Here is a 24,328-nt window from a genome sequence, read left to right as displayed (position 1 = left end):
GGTATAAAGCACCACTCAATTGTAAACATTATGCATTTTGCAAAGTGTTGTGTACTCCCCTCTTTTCAACCACCTAGAGCAGCGTTTCTCAGTCTTGTAACCCCAGGGGAACCCTTGACATAATCTTAGGGTAATAATCCATCAGGACCATTAGGAAAATGCTTCTTACATTGGTGGTCACTGGGATAAATGGTTGTTATAATCCCCTTACATTCAGCTAAAAAGATCACTGGTGTCATGCTACTAGTTCTGCCAAGTGGTGATGGGCCCGAAATCTATGAGGTAGACATGCATGACGAAAAAATGTGCTTAGTTTCATTTAGATTCGTTAATCTAGTTATTTAGCTTAGTTAAATTTGGGTGATTCGTTCAATTCGTATTCTGGATTCATATTCGGGATTAGTTTTATGTCTTATGTCTTTCTAATTTTCTTTGAATTTACAGATTTTTTTCGATTCTAAACTTTCTTATCGATACATTTTTCAACGTTCAAATCAAAAACTTTAGATTTTTTTTTTCAATTTGAATGTGGTAAAGTGAACAAACAAAAGAAAATTCTTCACCAAATGCTTACAATGACTCTTTAAATCACCTTTGGCTTAACAAAAACAGCATTATTTTGAAATGGTATTCTAATAACACAAATGGGGTCATTTACTATAGCGCTAATTAGCGCTAAAATGGAATTCACTATAGCACTGGGGAAAAATACTCCCAAAATCGAATTTACTATAGCTCTGTTGCCTTATGAGTTTATGTGAAATCTCCATGAATAGCTGTAGATAATATTGTAATTAGAAATATATTTCAGTTTTAGAAGGAAATATAATTAAAGTATTGAGTGGTGTGTTGGTGTTACTGTAATTAGCTCCACGTCAAAGGATGGTCTTTTGTTTTCCCTGTTCATACCTCACATGGGTAGTAAACAGCAGCCTTCTTTGACTTGTCCAATCAGGCTGTGCCCAATATACATTTTCTAGGTACAGTGACCAATTAGGGAGAATTATATTAGTCACTAGGGATGAGCCGAATACCCCCGATTCGATTCACAGTAGAACATACAAACAGGCAAAAAAATTGGTTCGCAGTCACCGTTAAAATCTATGGGACACGAATGTGAAAAATCAAAAGTGCCCATTTTAACCACTTGCCATCCGCCATATAGCAATATGACGTTGGCAAAGTGGTTGCGATATTCTGACCGTATATAAAGAAGCTGCGCGCCCCAGGGGGCGTGCATTGGGACGATTGTTGTTGCGGTGTGTCAGTCTGATACACAGCAACTCCAATTTAGGTAAAGAGTCTTTCACAAAGCATGCACCTGACCTGCATTCTTTGGCCAATCACAGTGCGTTCTGCTGAGAGAGCCATATTTTGACCAAAGACAGGGTGCCTTTGGCCAATCGCGGCTCAAGGGGACTAAATCCACGCCCCATACTATATAAGGCTGCTTACATAGCGGCCGTGTGTAGTGTTGTTGGCGTGGACAGAGAGATAGCTTGAGTTAGATTAAGCAGGCAGGTTATTCAGTTAGTGGCAGTGTATTTGTTATATATACAGTCAGTCTAATATATATATATATACTCTGCATTTAGAATGGACTATATATTCAGTGTTTACTCTAACCCACTAACCCACAATCTCTCTACCTGCCAATCTAGGGGATATCTCCTACTCACTTCTGCTCTGTTGCCTGCCCACCCCAGAGATCAGCTGGACCCACCAGACCCGCTGGTACAAACAGCAAGAAGTGCAGCAAGAATGGAAAGCCTGCTGACTGCTGATTGATGGCTAACTATTCCACTAACTACTAACTACTGACCACTTCACTAACCTAAATTCCTGTTGTACTATTGTACTGCCGATAAATCTGCACGTTGCACGCTGATAAGCTAGCTGGATGTGGATGTGGAGCAGGGCCGCTGATAGGCCAGTACAACTGGCCCTGTTGTACTGGGCCCGGCCAGCAGGGGGGCCCGGGCAACCTGAACAGAGACCTAATTAATGTTAAAAAAAATAAAAAAAAAATCCCCCAGCCACCTTGACTGAACACTATCTGTCTGCGTACACCAAACCAACTGAACACTCACCCCCCTCCCCACCCCTTGCCGTTCTTTTTACATTTTTTTTATGCCGATAGCTCAATAGGCAGGGGGAGGGACTATTTTTTCTTTTTCGGACGCGGAAGAATGTCCTCTCCGCACCCGCTCCTCATGCTGGCTCAAGTTCCGGCCAGCGCGTCCTCTATATTGCCTTCCCTGGCGCGGAGTGATTCCTCCCCTTCTGCTCTGTTCTTCACTCGGCCAGAGAAAAAGCAGAGACGAGCAGCGGTGGCGGAAGAAAAAAAAGAAACGGCTTGATCTGGCATCAGACTCGCACTCCAGTCCAGACAGCAACCAGCAACAGGATGAAGGAGCACAGGTGTGTGCTTGCTTGGGGGGGTGGATTCAAGATCTACTACTACTGCAGCAGCATCTTTACATTATGCCATTGGCAGCATGGGTGGCACTGTCTGCAGGTAGCACATGCGTTATGGGCAATAACGCATGCGGCATGGGTGGCACTGTTACAGCAGCATATGGCATTGGCATCATGGGTGGCACGGTCTCTGCAGGCAGCACATGCATTATGGGCCATAACGCATGTGCTGCCTGCAGAGACAGTGCCGCCCATGCCGCCAATGTCATATTGTGCTGCAGACAGTGCCACCCATGATGCTAATGCCATAACGCATGTGCTGCCTGCAGAGACCGTGCCACCCATGCCGCCAATGCCGTAATGTGCTGCAGACAGTGTCACCCATGCCGCCAATGCCATATCGTGCTGCAGACAGTGCCACCCATGCCGCCAATGCCAAATTGTGTTGTAGACAGTGCCACCCATGCCGCAAATGCCGTAATGTGCTGCAGACAGTGTCACCCATGCCGCCAATGCCATATTGTGCTGCAGACAGTGCCACCCACGCTGCCAATGGCACTTTGCCATCGGCGGCATGGGTGGCACTGTCTGCAGCACAATATGGCATTGATGGGCAGCATGGCATTGGTGCCACTGTCTGCAGCACAATATGGCATCTGGGGAAGGGCCAGGGGTGGGGCTAAAGGAGGGACCAAGGGTGGAGCTGAAGGGGGGCCCAGTCAGGTAGGCTGTACGGGGCCCCATGATTTCTATCAGCGGCCCTGATGTGGAGACTGCAGTGGCTGCAGAGACAGTTGACTTTGATGTGATGTAGAGCATGCTGAACACCCGCTAAATCCATCTGGGACTCAGATACAGGCACTGGCACTAGCAGTGATATAATCAATGATATAATCGGCAGCTGTTGTAGCAGATTGACAATATATCAAAGCTTAACATAATATATCAAAGCTATATTTGCTGGGTCTGTGGAGAGGGATGAAGGAGAAGAGAACAGCAGCGGTAAGTCTTTTGGACTGATCATTATTAAAAGCTTACTATCAGAGGTGCACACTGCATACTGCTATATGCCATAATGCTGCTACTTAGTCTGCTAGTAGACTGCTTGTAAACCTGAAAAATCATAAAAATTATACTTCAGTATTCCTCTCTCTTTACACATCGCTTTCGTGGACTGCAGGCTATTAAAAAAGTGAAAACAAAAAAGAAAAAAAAAACATTGTTAAAGTCATTGCATAACCGGTTCCCGACCTGCGCATGCCGATGTACGTCCCTTTAAATTTGCCGCCCTGCCGCCAGCGCGCTCATGTGCTAGTCGGGACCCCCGTGAGTCCGGTCGCAGGTCCCGCGGACTCGATCGCCACAGGCATACCCGTGATCGTCTCACGGGGCGGCTGAACGAGGAAATGCCGTTGTAAACAACATCTCCCCGTTCTGCCTAGCAACTAGTGACGCTGATCTCTGCTCCATGTGATTGGAGCAGAGATCAGTGTTCACTAAATTAAAGCCCAGCCCCCAACAGTTAGTAAAACACCCCTAGGAACACTTAACCTCTACACTACCACCCACTGGTTAACCCCTTCACTGCCAGTGTCATTTACATAGGAATCACTGCATTTATATAGCAGTGATTGCTGTATAAATGACAATGGTCCCAAAAATGTGTCAAAAATGTCCGATGTGTCCGCCATGTCGCAGTCACAATAAAAATCGCTGATCGCCGCCATTACTAGTAAAAAAAAAAAATTATTAATAAAAATGCCATAAAACTATCCCCTATTTTGTAAACGCTATAACTTTTGCTCAAACCAATCAATAATCGCTTATTGCGATTTTTTTTTACCAAAAATATGTAGAAGAATACGTATCGGCCTAAACTGAGGGAAAACATTTTTTTTATAGATTTTTGGGGGATATTTATTATAACAAAAAGTAAAAAATAATGCGTTTTTTTTCAAAATTGTTGCTCTATTTTTGTTTATAGCGCAAAAAATAAAAACCATAGGGGTGATCAAATACCACCAAAAGAAAGCTCTATTTATGGGAAAAAAAGGACGTCAATTTTGTTTGGGAGCCATGTCGCACGACCGCGCAATTGTCAGTTAAAGCGATGCTGTGCTGAATCGCAAAAAGTGGTCTGGTCTTTGACCAGCAAAATGGTCCGGGGCTGAAGTGGTTAAAGATGTTTATTTGTTTCTAAGGGATTGCTGATGATATCAATAAGACCCCTTTCACACTGGGGGCCTGCATAGAGCCTGAAAAAAGCCTCAGCTGCACACCCAGTGTGAGTGCTTTGACACTGGGGCACTGTGCTGGCAGGGCGTCACAAAAAGTCCTGCCAGTAGTTTCTTCGCAGCAATGTACGAGCGATGATACACAGCTTCTCCACTGCTCCTGCCCATTTAAAACAATGGGGCAGCGCCGCCATACCGCTGGCAAAGCACCTCTGCAGTGGCATTTTTCAGGTGGACTTAACCCTTTTTCAGCCACTAGAGGGGGTTAAAAAAGCACCACTAGCGGCCGAATAGCGCTGATAAAACAACGGTAAAATGGCGCTAAAAATAGCACAGCTTTACCACCGACGCCCGTGGTGGCTCAGTGTACAAGGGGTCTAATTATAGCTACTTAATGTTACCAGCTACTGTTGTTGACCATCATCGCTAATCATTGCCCTTATGTTATTTCTAAATCACTTTAGCTATTATAGCTAGTCATCGCTGCAACCTATTGCTATTCGCTGTCAAACATCGCTATCAAATATTGTATGGATCAGCATTACTAAAGATTGCTTTGACTTCTTGCTGCTAAATGCTAGATATGTGCATTCGTTTTCGTCCGAATGCATTTTCGTCCAAATTTCAGCTATTTTCGTTTTCGTTTTCACAAACGATAACGAAAGCACAGAATCCGAAAAACGAAAGATCCGACATAAATAAATGCTTTATTTTCATTTTCATTGTTACAACAGTTCGATATAGAATAGGAGATTCGACATGACTCTGACAATAACAATCTGTGTCTATAGAACCTGTGGTCGAATGTGCCTAACCTTACCTCTATTAGTCCAAGATTATATAGAGAAAATATTCGACAGAGAGAAAAGATTCTGCAAGTTACTGTCCTAAAAAGTGTTTGGGGACCCGGGTCCTGCCCCAGGGGACATGTATCAATGCAAAAAAAAGTTTTAAAAACGGCAGTTTTTTCGGGAGCAGTGATTTTAATAATGATTAAAGTGAAACAATAAAAGTGTAATATTCCTTTAAATTTCGTAGGGGGGGTGTCTATAGTATGCCTGTGAAGGGGCGCATGTTTCTGGTCCTTAGAACTGTCCCTGCACAAAGTGTCATTTATGTAGGAAAAAAAGTCCTTTAAAATCACTCGCAGCTATTATGAATTGTCGGCTCCGTAATACAGAGAACACTCATTGAAAGTCATTGATAAAAAAAAAAAAAAAAAAATTAAAAAAAAAGCGTGGGGGTCCCCCAAATTCAATTACCAGGCCCTTCAGGTCTGGTATGGATATTAAGGGGAACCCTGCATCAAATTTTAAAAAAAAATTGACGTGGGGTTCCCCTTAAATATCCATACCAGACGCTTCAGACCCCGCACCCCTCTGATGTAACACAGGCAGGTTTCCGTTACATCAGAGGGGGGCGGGGTCACCCATACGTCACGGGGAAGACCGGGTTTCCCCTTGCGTCAGAGGGGGCGGGGTCAGGTGACGGGTGGCCCCGCCCTCCGCATATAACAAACGTCAGGCCGCCGGAATCCCCGCAGTGTCTCCTCAGTGGAGACAGAAGGTGGACGGATTCGCTATGCTGGATGAGATCAGCGTCGCTGGAACCCGGAGAGATGATCGTCCGTCGCTGGATAGCAAGAGTGGATTACCACCGCTGGAATCTTCTTTTACATTTTTTTTTATTTTTAATAAAGGAATTTTTCCAAAGTGTGTTTGTCTTATTTAACTATTTTTTACACTTTCTTTGTGAAATGGTAGGGGTGCTTTTGTACCCCCTTACCATTTCAAACAGGGGGGGCCGGGATCTGGGGGTCCCCTTGTTAAAGGGGGCTTCCAGATTCTGATAAGCCCCCCGCCTGCAGATCCTCACAACCACCGCCCAGGGTGGTGAGGATGAGGCCCTTGTCCTCATCAACATGGGGACAAGGTGCTTTGAGGGGTCACAGACCCCCAAAGCATCCTCCCAATGTTGAGGGCATGTGGCCTGGTACGGTTCAGGAGGGAGGGGGGGCGCTCTCTCGTCCCCCCCTCTTTTCCTGCGGCCTGCCAGGTTGTGTGCTCAGATAAAGGGTCTGGTATGGATTTTTAGGGGGACCCCCACGTGAATTTTTTTTTTAATTTGACGCGGGGTTCCACTTAATATCCATACCAGACCTGAAGGGCCTGGTAATTGAATTTGGGGGACCTCCACGCTTTTTTTAAAAAAAAAATATTTTATCAATGACTTTCAATGAGTGTTCTCTGTATTACGGAGCCGACAATTCATAATAGCTGCGAGTGATTTTAAAGGACTTTTTTTCCTACATAAATGACACTTTGTGCAGGGACAGTTCTAAGGACCAGAAACATGCGCCCCTTCACAGGCATACTATAGACACCCCCCCCCCCTACGAAATTTAAAGGAATATTACACTTTTATTGTTTCACTTTAATCATTATTAAAATCACTGCTCCCGAAAAAACGTCAGTTTTTAAAACTTTTTTTTGCATTGATACATGTCCCCTGGGGCAGGACCCGGGTCCCCAAACACTTTTTAGGACAGTAACTTGCAAATTAGCCTTTAAAATTAGCACTTTAGATTGTGAACGTTGGAGTCCCATAGACTTTAATAGGGTTCTAAAGTTCACACGAAGTATGCTATATACTAGCTCCGTCGAATCTTCTTCATACATTCGACAGACACCATAAGCCTTCAAAGACAGATTCGACCGTAATTCATGTGGATTTTCGGACGAATGCAATTTTTGAATGAAAAAAAAAAAAAATTAAAACGAATTTCGGGAGTAACTAAATTAATACATTTTTCGGACGAAAACGAAATTCTTCTAATTTTTTCGGCATTGGGGTTCTCCTTTAAGTCCATACTAGGTGGTGGGGCCAGCGACGTCTCCCTCGCGGGCCCCGCCTACCTGGAGACGCGTTCGAAATGAGCAGACTTTTCTGGGTGAGTCCGTTCATTTCAAAAGTAGGGCAGATAGTACGGCGGACTTAGTACGCCGTATTAGTCCGCTGAAAAAGTGCCGTGTGTGGGCAAGTAGCCCGTTCGGAAAGTCCGACGGACAGTCTGGCGGGAAGTCCGCCAGACTAAGTCCGTCGGATAGTCAACTACGTGTGTACGCGGCATAAGAGATACATCTTGTACAGGTTTATACTTCCATGTTCAATAGCATGGTATCTAAACAAAAGTATTTAGAGAACAAAAAATAAATTGCATTAACATTAAATGTAACAGAAACAATATAAACAAACCCTTCTAGCCAGTCTTGCAATCGACTTGTTGTAATTGGCTCATGGTCTATAAGGACATAAGGGGCGGGCGAAAGAGCTCTAAAATTGAGAGCTGGGGAGCTAATGACAAGTAAATGGAGGCAATCGGCTACCCCCCCTGCTGGAGGGTTCCTTACAAAGTATTACGGATCAGGGACTTCAATAAGTCTCTTTGGCTCTCTCTTTTATAGACAAAAATGTCTGTACACAGAGAAAGCACAGAAAAGAAGGAAAGGGAGACATAAAAGAGAGCAGGGATGAGGGAAGGAAAAAATAAAAAATAAATGGGGGGGGGGATGGGGGAGTGAAGGAAAAGGGTAGGAAGACTAGTACTGAGGTGATGGGGGATGCTTCCATGGTTGGGTCAGCGACCCAGACATAAATAGCGGCCTACTTTTTGGGCTCTAGGACCCTCAGTCAGGGGTAGGGGGCAAGAACCTCACCATCTACCCTATCCCCTACCTGAGGGCCCTGCCCCACCTGCTTTGATAAGGTTGGTCTGCAAGTAGGTTTTTAGAGGTTCAGAGAGCTGTTAATTTCTGCTTGTACGGCTTCTCTCTATTGTGCAGAGTTTCTAAATGATAACCAAGGTCCCCAGGTGTGTGCAAATGTATCTGCTCTGTCTGCGGAGATATGAATTAACTCCTCCATTTACGATATGCGGTCAATCCTCCGTAACCATTCCATCACTGAAGGTGGCCGTGACGACCTCCAGTGTACAGGTACACACATTCTCGCTGCATTCACCATGTGCATCGCAACTGATTTGAAGTAGCGTTTCTTGGAGAGAGTAGACAAGTGCAATAAGTATTGTGCCGGTGAAAAATCCAGTTGGAGCGCAGAAACCGCCACTATTATCTTGTGCACGCTTGTCCAGAATGCCCGCATGTCCCGACAGTACCACCATATATGGGCTATTGAGCCCCTTTCCCTCCCACATCGCCAGTATTTCCCCGATACCTCTGGGTAAAATTTATGTAGGAGATCGGGAGTCCTGTACTATCTTGTGCAAATTTTGTAGCCGCTCTCTTGCACTGAAACGTTCAGCGACCCTTTGTGGTTGTATAAATGCATGCGTTCCCATCTCTCCTCCTCCACTTCTATTCCCAGGGCAGAACTCCAATAGGTACGATCTGTCTGGGCAGTTTCCATATGAGTCCCAAATAGAGAGGCATACAGAAATTAGATAACCTGAGTCTGCGGCTCCGTCCGGGCGCAGAGGGCCTCCAAGGTTGTATCTGGCCTGATAAACTTACTTCTCCTCCCGGGGTCATCAAGAAAATGTTTGAGCTGCATATATGAACAGAACGGGAAAGATCCTGTTTCCGAGATCTCCGCTAGTTCCCCTTGCTTAAGAAATCGGCCTCTGCGGAAAAAGTGTTTGGCTCTCATCTCCCCTGTGGGCCACTTGGCTCGGGCGAAAGCCCCTGATAAACCCGGTGGAAAGTCTGGATTACCCCTTATTGGGGTATGGGGGCTTAGTGTGTCAGAGACCGAGTGAGCTGCACACGTTCTCTCAAATGCCTGTAGAGTAGCACCTACCAGGGGATGAGATACAACCTGATCGGGCCTCTTATTCTTCGCTATCCACAGTGCATCCCTCAAATTATAATTTGTTATACGATTCTCCAAGGAAACCCATCCCTTACTGGCACCATGGACATTCCAATCTACCACCCCAGCAAGATGGACTGCCCAGTAATACCGCTGTATATCGGGTAGACCAATGCCTCCTTTTAGCTTCGGCAAAACAAGCTTTGCCCATTTTATTCTAGCTGTTTTATGTACCCAGAGAAATTCCCTGCATATAGCCCTATATTGTGTAAAAAATTCAGGCGGAAGTTTGATTGGTACTGTTTGCATTTTGTATAAGAGGCGTGGGAGAATTGTCATCTTAAGGATGGCCGCCCATCCAAACTATGAGATGGAGGCTCTATCCCACCACTGGAGGTCTTGGCGTATAGTGTTTAACTCAGTTTGGAAGTTTCTAGCATATAGTTTGGTAAGTTTAGCCGGGAGTTGAATTCCCAGGTATGTAAGCACCTCGTCTTTCCACTTAAATGGAAATTTTTCTTGGCACTGGTGGACCATGTCTGCGGGAAGGGAAACGTTCATAGCAAAAGAATTAGTGTAATTAATTTGGAGGTTTGACAATTTTTTGAACTGTTCCAAGACTTGCAGGAGGTTAGGCAGGGTCGTAAGGGGCGCAGTCAGAAATAACAACACGTCATCGGCAAACACTGCTGTTTTGTATTCTCTCTCTTGTACCAGAATTCCCTTGATGTTGGGGTTCATACGAATACTTCTTAAGAGGGGTTCTAGGGTGAGGATATAGAGCAGAGGAGAAAGGGGGCAACCCTGCCTCGTCCCATTATGGATGGAGAAGGCGTCCAACAGGTGTCCGTTAACTCTGACTTTGGCAGTGGGATTGGCATACAAGGCCATAATATATTTTTGCATGCGCCCCCAAGTGGCCAAGAACTGCCGCCATGTAATCCCATGCCACCCTATCGAACACCTTCTCTGCATCCATTGACAAGAAAAACCCCTCTTGTTGGGACATGGTTAGCCAATAATGTAAGTTGAGAGCCTTAATCGTGTTGTCCCTGGCTTCTCGGCCAGGGACAAATCCCACCTGGTCTAGGCCTACCCAAAAGGGCATGTGGAAAGCTAATCGCGTTGCCAGGATTTTTGCGAACAGCTTCACGTCCACATTAAGTAACGAAATCGGGCAATAGCTGGTTACGTTCGAGGGATCTTTCCCTTTCTTTCGGGATCACTGATATATACGCCTCCAGCAATCGCCCTGAATTGTTGGGTTCTGAAGCAAATTGATTAAAAGCTTTTAAAAATCGGGGCGCAAGAAGGTCTGCAAAGCTTTTGTAATATTGACCTGAGAAGCCATCCGGCCCCGGGCATTTTCCTGGCTTCATAGCTTTCCGCGCTGCTGTGAATTCCTCTAGCGTCAGTGGGTCTTCTAAAAGTTGGGCATCCACCTCAGGTAAGGCTGGAGGGCCATATAGGGCTAAAAAGTCAGAGATCCGTGCATTCTACAACGTGGGATCAGCAGGCTCCCCCTCCCCCTTCGTAGGTTGTATAATCTTTTATAGTAATTCTGAAATTGATGAGCTATACTTTCTTTGTTCGAGTAGACGATACCTAGAGCATCAGTCACGTGGTGGACAGTAGAGCGTAGCACTCGCTGCCGGGTTGCTCTAGCCAACAGTCTGCCTGGTTTGTTGCCCTGTTCATAAAATACTTTCTGAGAGAGGGTACTCCTTCGCCTGGCTTTTTTATACATCTCATCCACTAGTTGTAGCCGTAGTTCCTGCAAGTCTTGGGAGGTTTATGTTGAGTCTCTAAAGCTCGGATTTTATCAAAAAGGGAGAGAATCAGCTTCAGTTGTTCTCTCTTCCTTCCCGCAGACATGGCCAACAACTTGCCTCTGATGAAGCATTTATGCGCTTCCCATTGTAACATGGGCAAGGCCTCTGGGGTATCATTAATCTGAAAGTACTCAAGATCCTGAGCCAGGCGCGCGTGATTCCCTGGATCTGCCAGGAGAGACGCATCTAGTCTCCAGATCTTGGTGGAGGCCATCTGTATTGGGAAAACTAGCGTGGCCGTAATCGGATGGTGATCTGAGAGAACCATGTTTTCTATCGTTGCATTGTGCAGATCTGGCTGCGAAATAAAGATATAGTCAATTCGGGCATAGCGGGCGCGTGGGAAACAATAAAAGGTATAATCCCTATCACGGGGTGTAACGTTCTCCACGAGTCATGTAGGGTGAAAGAAGCTAGCTGCAGTTTAATCTGGCGCAGTGCAGAGGAAGGCATGGATGACGTACCGGAGGAGGTATCTAGTAGCGGGTCAAGAGGCAAGTTTAGATCTCCACCTAGAATTAAGAGCCCTGACTGAAACAGTGCGAGCTTAGCGGCTATTTCTCTCAAAAAGGGTACCTGTTTATTATAGGGACAATATATATTCCCTAAAGTGATTGGTTTGTTATTCCATTTACCTTTTAAGAAGATATATCTCCCTGCCGGGTCGGTCAATTGATCCGTAATTTCAAGGTCTAGGTTTTTTGCGAGTAGAATTGAGACGCCTTTTGTTTTAGCGTCCGGACAGGTGGCATGGTAGGCCGTCGGGTAGCGGGCATTCTGGAATCGCGGGTGTGCACCGGTTTTAAAATGTGTTTCTTGAAAGAACAACACTTGAGCTCTATGTCTATGTGCTTCCATTAAAGCGCTGCTCCGTTTCTCCGGGACATTCAAGCCCCTTGTATTTAATGAGTACATTTTAAGGGACAAAGGGGAAGAGTGTGGGACAACCTGCGACATTGTCAGGTCCTTGGCTACAGACTGGTAAGTATAGAATTCCGCAAATTATACACTTATCCTTGGCTGATGAAATGCTTCTTACAGTCCTCCCAACCTCCTAGCTATAGGATCAATGCTATTATAGGGAAGGGTAATTGCACTCCAGACAGACAACAATATAAACCCAATATAGGGAGACAAGGGGGGGAGGGAGGAAGAAATGTGAGAGGCGAGGGAAGGAGAGAGAAAGGAAGGGGACAAGAAAATAAAAAGGGGGGGAGGGGAGGGGGGGAGATCAGAGCCTAGCTTAGCGAAGAGACAGAAAAAGTGTATATAGATAGCCTAAAGAATGATGTGGGGGTTTACTGCTGCCTCCCGAGCAAGGGGTTTACCTAAAGCCCTCTATACCCCAGATAATGTGTGGGTAAGGCAAGCTGTTAGGGTAGGAATCAGTAATCCGGAGATGAGCCTAGACCCGCTGACCCACCTAATATTTAGGGTAGTGCGGGGAGAGAAAAGGAAGGCCGGATATATTCCAGAGGGGACCCGCCTCTCTAGTGTGGGAACGGAGTAAAGTGGGTGAACCAAAAAAAAAAAACTCTATGTGCTCGGACCAGGACCGCTATCAAAATTACAATGAGGGCAGAGGTTAAGGTTAGCGATGGCGTAGACAGGTGCCGGATTCTGCCCCCGCCTTAAACGTGCAAGGCGTATCCGGCACCCCACACCACCCGGGGGTCATAGATGTGGGGCTTATAAATTTATACTACAGCTTGGGCCCTGAGAGGCCCCAGGTCCCCCTCCCTCTAGTGGTGGAGTGGTAACTTTTTCGGGCTTCTCCAGTGGCTGGTGTGTGCCAGTTTGTGTATTTTAACCCAATATGTAAGTCAACACACCTGCTTTTTAACCAAAATTACACATTATTTTAAACTAAACTAAAAAGCAAACAATAGCAATAGCTATACCATAACTCAGTCAAAAGGAGAGTTTGGAGATCCTCCCCCTCAGCAGACCTCCAAGCCCCCGCCAGTACTCCATAATCACATGAGACTATGAGTTATTTAACAAAAACCCAAGGCTTGCAGCCGCACGGCCTATTAAATTGAAAAAACTTTAGGTAATAGAATTCGGTCGAGGCTTGGAGATCTACTGTGGGGTCCCCCCAGTAACAGTAAACATAGCAGTCCTGACACAGTGCAGATACTTTCTTTCCACGGTACCGCAAGACCTGTAAGAAAAGGCCCCTTACCAAGGTAGCCAACTTCATAAGTCCGCTATCATAGAGGTCACAGCAAAAGGTGATACTTATCTGGTAGAGTTCATGTGTCAGTCCCCTGTACGGGATCCAGGCGCTCGGAGCCCCCAGCAAATTACGTCTTTTGCAAACGGAGACCCGCCAAAGGTAATGAATCAGGGCTGGGTAAAGCACAAGGTCTTGAATATAGTCTTGGGCAGTTCCTGTCCAACTGGAGAGACCGTGGGCCCCGTCAAGGGGTAGTGTGATCAAGAGATGGGCACGTCTCCTAGGTCAGTGAGTGCACACATCGCGCTGACATCAAACCGTATGAAAAGGTAGTCCAGTAGGATGGTCTCTATCAGGCTGAACTTGTCACCCCTCCTAACGGCAGAGGACTGTGCACGGTTCCAGGTTTAGGGGGGAATTAACAAAACCATCTGATGGTCCAGGGGCAAGAAGATGCATAAAAGTAAGGGGACGGGAGGACCGGTGATCCTTCTGTTGATCACGTGGGCTTCGCAGGTAGCGTGGAGGAATCCTTATTGGGGTGAGTTGTGGAATGAGAGGTTTTCTGCTGTGGTGATCAGGTAGTTTACTACCAGCTCCAGCTATCTAGGTGTAGGTTTTACGCCGTGAGGCGTTAGGTGAATACCTTGGCCACCATTCAGTGATCATTGCGTCTGGGCCCCTCTGTGAGGAATCTGATGAGGAACGACGTCTGCGTTGTCTGTGTCTCCTGGAGCGTGGGGTAACATTCTGGTGCACAGATACCCATGGTTCCGGCATCATGAAGGGGCTAAACCAGTCCGGTACCCGAACAAAGGGGATACCCAGGGTGTCAAAAAATTCTTGTAGGTCAGCCGGTACCCGCAGGGAGGCCATGCGGTTGCCTACGGTAGCCATCAAACAGAAAGGGAACTTCCAGCGGTACATTATACGCCTATCCCTGAGGACAGTAAGTAATGGGCGAAGTGCCCTTCTGTGTTGCAACGTGATGGCGGAAAGGTCCTGATAGATCTGGACAGGGTGGCCATCGTGTTGTAGCTGCCTGTGAGTGCGTGCTTGGCGCAGAAAGTCCTCTTTTTGTGTAAAGCTGACCAGGCAGCAAACTACATCCCTGGGGGGCTCTGTGTCCCGTCCCCTATGTCTCAGAGCTCTGTGACATCATTCCATTTCGACCGGTGCATCTGGAGGCCTGCCCAGCAATGTATTGCAGAGAGCCCAGACAACCTGCTGTAGCTGGGGGCCTTCCACCGACTCAGAGATTCCTCCTCCTCCCCCTGTTATCTAAATCTTCAATATGCCGCTGCATATCAATTAGATGTTGGTTATGGGTGTTGGAGACTTGCTGAATTTGTTCGATCGCCCTGCTGTGTGTCATGGCGGAGGCCTCCACCTGCTCTAAGCGGGAAGCCACTGCTTTGATGTCGGATCTGACATCTGCTATTGCTGCAGCTAGGGCACTTTTAATGTCAATGGCTACTGCCTGCAAGTCCGCAATGCTGAGAAAGGGGGCTGTCAGAGTACCTAGGCTCGCCGGGTTTGTCTGTTCTAGCTGGTCTGCAAGCTGACTTCCTGCATCTCTGCCATGTGGGTGCCTGGAGGACTGTTCATCTGCCTGCTGGGAGCGGAACAGCTTCGGGATCGTGCGGCCGAGTTGTGATGCCGGATCCGTTGGGGCGCGGGTGAGAGAGGAGCTCCTGGAAGCCATCCCCGCTGCGTGTGCTGTGTCTGCCCGCTGATTATGGCTAAAATGTGGCCCTGGTCACCGGAGCGCTCCTTCTACGTGCCCATCTTGGTCTGCCGCTTGGCCACGCCCCCCTAAATCACTGTTTATATATGATATACAGACCGCTTCTATAAGTTGCTGTTTGAAATCATCATTGCATATTTCTGTTCTGAACTGTTTATAGTTTTAATACATTTCAGAGTTTTTCAGAATCGTAGCACAGCAATTGTTACTTGACTAGGGTTCAACTGGTCCAATTGGTTCTGCTATACTGTGGTTGACTGACGGAGTGTTGGATTGTTGTGTAGAGATCCAATAGTTATAAAGAGACAGCAATACTCTTATATACAGTGCCTTGCAAAAGTATTTACCCCCCCCCTTGGCATTTTTCGGGGTTTTGTTGCCTTAGAACCTGGTATTAACATGGATTGTTTGAGGATTTGCATCATTTAATTTAAAGAACACGCCCACAACTTTGAAGATGTTTTCTTTTTATTTTGAAGCAAACAACAAATAGGACAAAATAACAGAAAAAGTCAATGTGCATAACTATTCACCTCCCTAAAGTCAATACTTTGTAGAGCCACCTTTTGCGGCTATCACAGCTCCAAGTCGCTTTGGATAAGTCTCTATGAGCTTGCCACATCTTACCAGTGGGATTTTTGCCCATTCCTCCTTGCAAAACTGCCGGGCCCCACTGAGGAGTCTGGGAGGGGTACTTAAGATGTTGAAGTCACGTGTTTTGGGTTCGTTCGTGAGGCCTTAGCGGTCTGTTCCTGATTCTGGACCGGGTTAGCCCTGCGAGGGGTCCCGGCCACTGGAGCGTTCGTTGCTCCGCAACGTGCTTCGGTTGGCTAACCCCAATAGACCTGCCTGGTCTGGGGTAAGGATCCGTCTGTTCCCGAGTCTCGGAACCGGCTGGTCCGAGGAGCAGTAACTGAGGGAGGATTGAAGGCGTCCACGTGTGCTCTCAGCTTGGAGGGGCCCCGCAGCTCATGTAAGCGATCAGGGTAGGACTCTTTGGAGGAGAGCCAACAAGCTGGCATCCTGAGAAGTGCCTGGTTGCTGAGTTGTGAAGGACACTGACAAATTCACGCTTTTTCCAGTACTGTCAAGAAGACAGAGAACGTCCCAGGTACTGAGGAAAAAGGTTCCTGTTCACTTTCAGTTACAACTTGTTCAAGGTCAGAGATTTCACAAGTTCTGAGTCAAAGTGCTGATTGCCATAATCTCTGGCTAGAGATTTGTTCAGCCTTGAAGTGCGCAGCTGCGAGTGGCTACTCTCTGGGTGGTACTAGAGACTTTGTGATATTTGAAGTTCAAGGTGCCTGAGTTCTTTCACCCTTGTTCCCATATGAGACTGTGTTTGTTAGATGTTACCCCTGCAAATAAAAACCTTTCAAAAGGACTTTATTGGTGTCAGTGTCCAAGGTTGTTGGGTACTAAGTCTGGGAACCCCTAAACATTGAAGAACAAGCAAAGCGGAGGTAACCGGTAAGCCCAAAAGTTAAGGCCGCCCTGCCAAGGATTATGGCTTGTTTAGAGAGTTCCTTGGTCTTCATGACAGTGTTTGGTTAGTGGTGCCTCTTGCTTAGGTGCTGCAGCCTCTGGGGCCTTTCAAAAAGGTGTGCATACGTAATGACAGATCATGTGATGCTTAGATTGCACACAGGTGGACATCATTTCCCTAATTATGTGACTTCTGAAGGTAATTGGTTGCACCAGAGCTTTTTAAGGGCTTCATAACAAAGGGGGTGAATACATGCGCACATGCCAATTATCATTTTTTTTATTTCTGAAAAATAGTTTTATGTATATATTTTAATAATTTTACTTCACCAATTTAGACTATTGTTTTCTAATCCATCACATGTAATTCAGATTAAAAAATCTGAGGCATATATGACACAGGAACTCCTTAAAACAATGAACAAAACAATAATAATAGTAATTATAAAACCAGGTAAAGATCCATTAAAACCAGAATCGTATCGCCCTATTTCTCTCCTTACCTCAGATGTTAAGATCTTAGCTAGGGTACTTGCAAATAGGATATCTAGATATATCAATACTTTGATTCATAAGGATCAAACAGGGTTTATCCCTACAAGATCAGCATCAACAAAAATTTGCAGACTTTTTTTGAATATACAGCTACCTATGGACAATGGCGGCACTAGTGCTATATTGTCCCTGGATGCTCAGAAGGCTTTTGATATGATGGAATGGGAATATTTGTGGACGGTACTCACTGCTTTTGGTATGGGTCCAGGAATCCCCAGAATTATTAGGCCACAGTGTCGGTTACATGCTGCGGGAAGATGTGCAGCAATTTGACGGCTCTGATCTTGATTCACAGGTTGAGGAAGGGAGCAATATGAGCCTAGAGAAAGGGGGTGCACAGAAGGACAAGAAACTGGCAGTCATGTTCCCCCAGCTGCAGCATACTGCCAAGTTTTCTCCAGTGACGAGGAGGGTGGGGATGATGAGGTCACTGACTGTACTTGGGTGCCTGAGAGAAGACAGGATGAAAGCCAGGAGGAGGAGGCACAACTCTAATGTTTTGGCCTTGTTGGACAGGGCGGTCAGCAGTAAGGTTCATATTACCGCTGACTCCTGGTCCAGCAGGCATGGGCAGGGACGTTACCTTTCCTTCACGGTGCACTGGGTAACTCTGCTGGTAGCTGGGAAGGATTCAGGACAGGGTTCAGTGTTGTTGGAGTTTGTTCCACCACCCCGCTGACAAAAAGCTAGTCGTGATTCTGCCACAGCTCTCTCCTCCACCCCCTCCTCTTCTCTTAATCTTCTGCAGATTTGTCCTCTGATCCAGCAGTGCTCCTTATGTGTTCAAGAGGCTAAAAAAGCAGTCAGGCTAAAAGATGCCATGCAGTGCTTGAGTTGGTCTGCCTAGGGGACAGGAGCCACACTGGGGCAAAGATTCTGTCAGTTTTGCAGAGGCAGGCTTAGAGGTGGTTGATGCCACGCCAGCTTCAGCCAGGAATGGTTGTATGCGACAATGGCACCAACCTTCTCTCTTCCCTCCGACAGGGACACTTGACTCATGTTCCATGTTTGGCACACGTTATGAATTTGGTGGTGCAGCAGTTCTTGATCAGGTACCCAGGCTTACAAGATCTCCTGAGGCAGGCCAGAAAAGTCTGTGGTCATTTCCGCTGGTCATACAATGCCAGTGCTCGGCTGACTGACATTCAAAGGGAATGCAACCTGCCCACCAACCGCCTCATTTGTGACATGCCCACCAGATGGGACTCAACGTTGGCAATGCTGCACGCCATACCACGCCAGTGGCTACTGATAAAAGATGCATGCACTGTCCTGTCACCATTTGAGGATGCCACAAGGATGGTGAGCAGCGACAATGCATGCATTAGTGACACTAGAGAAAAAATAAAAGAGAAAAAACTGCGCTAAGGTGCAAAAAAAAGGTGTAAGTTATATATACTCTCATGTAATACTTATAGGAATAAATGTTTAGCTGCGGCTTCACTGTGTCACATAAATACAGAACCAAAATTGAAAAATACCAAGCCGCGCTTAACTTATACAAACAACTGATTGTGCAAAAAATTGAAAACAAAATATAGCGACCATATGTAGATTAGTGTTACTTATAACGTGCATAATATAAAACACACATAAAAAACTCAAAACGTAGAACTTAACCCTTGCAATATAAATTTCCGTTACATAAGCCTCTTATCAGCATAAAAGAGGATAGGACAAAAACACCCAGTGTTTGAACAATTGTTGCAAGATTATGAAAATAGTCCTCCAAAATTAGTGACACTGTCCCTCTAGTCTTCCTGCTGGACCACACGGTTTGTGAAATCATGGACAGGGTACTTGAGGCTGAACAGCGGGAGGAAGAGGAGGACTTCCTTTCCTCTCAAGGCCCCCTTTATCCAGATAGCATTCCTGCAGGCCAACTAAACACACAAGAAGAAGAGGAGGAGGAGGAGGCCTATGTCAGCATGGATGTGGAGGATAACACTCAGCAGCAGACTTCAAGGGATGGTTTTCAGTCCCCAGAAATCCAAGGAGTTGTATGTGGCTGGGAGGAGGTTGTTATGGATAATGTAATCCTTAGTGACCCAGAGGGCTCAGAATTGAATTCCTCTGCAAACTTATGCTGCATGGCCTCCCTGATTCTGCATAGTCTGCGAAAGGACCCTAGTATTTGTGGTATCAAGGAGAGGGATCATTAATGGCTGGCAACTCTTCTTGATCCACATTACAAGGGTAAGGTTGCAGAACTCATCCTGCCTTTGCAAAGGAAGCAGAGGATGAAAAATCTTCAGGAGACCTAGAAGAAAGGTTTGTGCAATGCATTTCCAGACCCTGAGAGGTTACAATTTCCTGGTGCTGGACAATGTGTTGCTGAGGCTTTGTCCAGTCAGAGGAAGAGCAGTGGAGAAGGTGGCCAGCTGACCGATGCCTTTAAACTATTTTTCAGTCCTCAGTGCCAAGGTCTGATAGGTTCAATCAACCATCCCCAGCATCTGCATTATATGGTGCAGGAATATCTAGGGGCCAGAGCAGACTTGGGAGACATTTCCAACAGAGCATCCACTGGGTTACTGGGTCTTGAGGATGGACCACTGGCCAAAACTTACTAGATATGCAATCGAAGCTACTGGCCTGTCCTTCATCCAGCATGTTTTCTGAATGCACATTTAGTGCTCCTACAGAGTTTGTAACGGATCAAAGTGTGTACCTGTCCACAGACTGTTGATAGGCTCACATTTATAAAAATGAATCAGTCCTGGATCAGCAGCTATCAAGCACTTTATGCTGATGTAACTGATTGAATATGCTATGAATCTGGGATCCCTTGAAGACTGCCTATGATGCCTATCCTCTTCCTCCTATCCTCTTCCTATTCGTATATATGGTCTAAGCTTGTTTTTAAAGGAGCAGTGATTGCAAACAGTTGGTGCAGAGCGCATGCAAATGTGTGGCCTCCAGGTAGCTGGGCCTTGGCACAGAGTGGATGCATATTTGCATGTAATAGCAGCAGCAGCAGCCCTGCCCCACCTCTCAGAATGGCGAACCCCTTAAAGGGCAAGTGCCAAGGGGTGAAGGATGTTTGAAGTGAAAACAGAAAAGTGAAATTTTAGATTCAAAAGAGTGTCTGGGGGGGGTCCCTTTTGTCTGCCTGTAAAGTGTTGCATTTGTCCCGAGTCTCCTTGAGTCTGCTGCAGCAATAATGACATATTTAAACACCAAAAATTACATTTGATTAGTTTTCCCTGACGTCAAGCCATTTCTGGCAATATAACCACAAAACAAGCAGACCACTTGGCTCTGTCTCCCATCTACTCACAAGTCCCAAAGTGGCTAAGCTCCCTGGTAGGAAAATGGGTCCCCTGATAGAGAAGTCCCCACACACAGTCCAGTATTGTCTCAGGGGCAGGCAGTCCCCTCAAGCTCACAGATCCAACCTGAATGGGGTAAGGCAATCTCATTAGGACTTCAAGCAATTTACCACCCCCCAGACCACCTTCTGGGTATATCCCCCCAAGGATTGGCCAGGGCATAGTAAAAATTCAGTCCAATCATTTGAATTTCCTGCCCTAAGCTCTGAAAGCTTAGAAAACAATCAGACTCCCAGCTTGTGAAACCTTGAGTACACTAAGGCAAACCATCACTGCTCCTCTGATTACAGAGCAAGCCAAAAAATAACCTTACTTATCATCCTAAAGTAGGAGGTCCATTTTTGGTTTCCATTTTGGTCCATTTTTGTCATCAGGAAACCTTTCCAAAGAACTGCCATGCAGCCATCACAGCAGTGCATGTAGACAGAAAGTGTCTCTAACTAAGCTGTAGCAAATCAACAGCCCTGAGATGAATCAAAGGAATAAAAAAAGAAAAAGCATTTTATTTTCTAAAAAATTTAAATTGTTTATGACAAACTGTATATGTAAATCTTAATTAAATGTCATTAGATTCTAGTTTACATTTACTCTAAAACTCATTATTGTGGACTTATATATTTGATGACTATTTTCCTAATTGCTTCTTTTATCTCATTATTTCTCAGGCTGTAAATAAGAGGGTTTAAGAGGGGTGTCATGGCTCCATACATAAGTGAAACATACTTCTGACTGGATGAGAATGTATTTGCTGGTGCCATGTATGTGATAATTATGGGTCCATAAAATATGAACACAACAGTCAGATGGGATGAGCAGGTAGCGAACGTCCTCGATCTTCCATTAGTAGATCGGATCTTTAATACAGATAAAATAATAAAGGTGTAAGATACAACAATGAAAATCAAAGGTGCCAACAGTGTGAACAAACTCACAACAAACATAATAGTTTTATAAAAACTAATATCTCCGCAAGCCAACTCCAGAACGGCCAATATCTCGCAAACAAAATGGTCAACTTTGTTACCTCCACAGAATACAAGAGGCCTCAAAATGGTGGGAATGGCTGAGAGCAGAAAATTTCCCAACCACATCATTATTGTCACGTTTCTACATATTTTCAGGTTCATTATGACGTTGTAATACAGGGGCATGCAAATGGCGATATATCGGTCGTAAGCCATCACGGCCAACAATATGCACTCGGTTTCTCCTAGAAACAGACCTGTGTTCATTTGAGCCATGCATCCAATGACTGAGATTCGCCTTTCCTTAGAAAATATATCAAGTAGCATTTTTGGAAGAGAGTTTGATGAGTAGCACAAGTCAAGGAAAGACAAGTTACAGAGGAAGAAGTACATAGGGGTGTGTAACTGGGGGGTCAGATGATAGCTGAGGATCAGAAAACTGTTTCCCAAAGTGGATAATATGTAGATGGTCAGGAATGCAACAAAAAGTAAAATCCTAATCTCCAAGCCTTGGGAGAAACCAGTCAGAAAAAATTCGGTCACATAGGTTAGATTTTGTACTTCCATAATAGAAGGGGGCCAAAAATATTTAAAGATGAACTCCAGGCACAAAGACACAAATCAGCACATTAATTAATACATCAGCAAATGTGTTTTCGAAATGCAAGCAAGGTAAGCACTTGAATTTGACTCTGTATCATCCTTTTGCAGTCTCTGCACAGCAGATTTCAAAGTGGGAGAAGGCAAAGTAGTATAAGAAGGCAACCAGTTCATGTGCTGATAAGACGTATGCTTATAGGAAAGGAGATCGAAGGTAAGCTCAGCACTGTTTTGCTTCTCTTTTACCACCTAGTCACAGGCTGGGGGGAAAAGGGGCTGTCCACAACAAAGAGGGCTCAGATGAATGATGCTGGAGGTCATTCAACCCATGTGGAAAGCTGGAGACATCTATTGGCAGAAAAGGTAATGATTGCAGCTACGGCTGTTTATTTTCTTTATTCTTTATTGGCTTTTTTTTTTTAATTATGACTAATTACATGCAGATTTAAAATTATTATAATAATATATTACCCTGCATGTTTGAATGACCCTTTTTAAAAAGTAATGACTAATTCTAATGATTTTCTTAGTTAAAAAAATAGATTTTATATGTCTAATTATAATGATTTTTTTTAATTATGACTAATTACATGCAGATTTAAAATTATTATAATTTTATTTTACCCTGCGTGTTTGAATGACCCTTTTTTTTATTATGTCTAATTCTAATGATTTTCCCGGTTAAGAAATAGATTTCTATGTCAAATTCTAATGATTTTCCTGGTTAAAAAACAGATTTTTCACATTTTATAGTACAAAGAAGTTGGTTTTAGGTAAATTAAATTACAAATTTATTTTCTTTTGCATTTACTAAAAACAATTCAAGTATTTCTAGATACTGAATGAAAGGTTCAAAAAATGGGTTAAAAACTAGATTTGCACATTTATAGTACATCAAAATTGGTTATATAAAAGTTCAATTGCAAATTAATTTTTTTATGTTTGATAAAATCATTTCAAATATTTCTAGATACTGATTGAAAGGTAAAAAAATGAAAAAAAATGATTTTCACATGTATAGTATATCCGAGTTGTTTTTTTTAAAGAAAGTTAAATTGCAAATGTATTTTCTCTTGCATTTAATAAAAACAATACAAATATTGAATTGTTGAATTTTGATTGGATACTGATTATACTGATGATAGACCAGGACAACATGACAAAAGTTATAGCGGTTAGTTTATGGGTTTAAAATTAAAATAAAATAACAAATAATGACAGTTTCTGGGATATGCAATAATAATAAACATTAAAATATTTTAAAAATAATTTTTTTTTGGTTCATTGGTACATTGTATTAATACACATAAGTCATTCCATTTAAGCTTAAGAAAGGCATGGTAATACAGGAGTAGTTTTATCAATGTCTACTTAAGTTTATAGACTCAATGGATATGTTTCTAAGCTGTGGAAATTTGTAAAATAAAAAGCAAATTCATTTTAACTTACAAAAACAAATATCCCTAAAGTACTAGTTATTTGTAGTACATTTTGCTTGGGATATTGTGTATAGTACATCTTAGTGGGATATTGCATAAGATGGGTTAGTATGTAATTCCTTTAGCCACTTAAAATATAGTCATTCAAAAGTTGGCTGGGTAAATTACAAGATATAAAGGGCACAATAAAATGTTGCAACCCTAGGATTTTTTCTTTCAGCTTTATTATACTAAATGGTAAAAAAAATAACTGGTTCATTAGGTTTCACTATTAGTCTAGTTTGCCTTTGTTTAGTTCAGTAAAATTAATAAAAGTAATTTTAACACAAGTGGTTTATATAACGTAATTTTGCAACAAGGGAAAAAGTAACAAAAAGAGAAAAAGGTGAGGCTATAGTTATAATACATATAATTATAATATTTCTTATTAATACTAATTTCTAAAGCAATGGCATCAACAATAAATAACTCCCAAACAAAAAAATGAAGCTGCATTTTCACTTGCTCGTATCTTTCAGTCCAGGTCATACAACAGAATACTGGTAAGCCTGTCCCCATTAAATTTAGCCAATATCTACCTTGCAATATAGAAGTTATTTTTATAAAGATGAGCTCAATCTCTTGAGATTAATTAATGCAGAGATCCATCATCAGAGTTTGCAAAAAATTATTGCAATTACAGCAAATTGTGCGTAAAGATTATGCCCAATCATGT

At 44.2% G+C, this 24,328-nt stretch overlaps 1 protein-coding gene across 1 annotated transcript; it reads right to left on the bottom strand.

Moving 5' to 3' along the window:
* Positions 1–19,771: 19,771 nt before the first annotated feature.
* On the bottom strand, positions 19,772–22,473 carry LOC143989123 (olfactory receptor 13D1-like). The gene has a single exon (XM_077489150.1). It carries the CDS (start codon positions 22,139–22,141, stop codon positions 21,209–21,211), a length of 933 nt encoding a protein of 310 aa, XP_077345276.1. The 5' UTR covers positions 22,142–22,473; the 3' UTR covers positions 19,772–21,208.
* Between the last annotated feature and the right edge of the window lie 1,855 nt (positions 22,474–24,328).

The sequence above is a fragment of the Lithobates pipiens genome, unplaced genomic scaffold, assembly GCF_037356315.1.
Source record: "Lithobates pipiens isolate NorthernLeopardFrog02 unplaced genomic scaffold, aLitPip1_a1.2 Scaffold_18, whole genome shotgun sequence".
NCBI classification, from domain to species: domain Eukaryota; kingdom Metazoa; phylum Chordata; class Amphibia; order Anura; family Ranidae; genus Lithobates; species Lithobates pipiens.
Note: the sequence above shows the minus strand (reverse complement) of the source record. Positions and strands in the feature narration are given on the sequence as shown.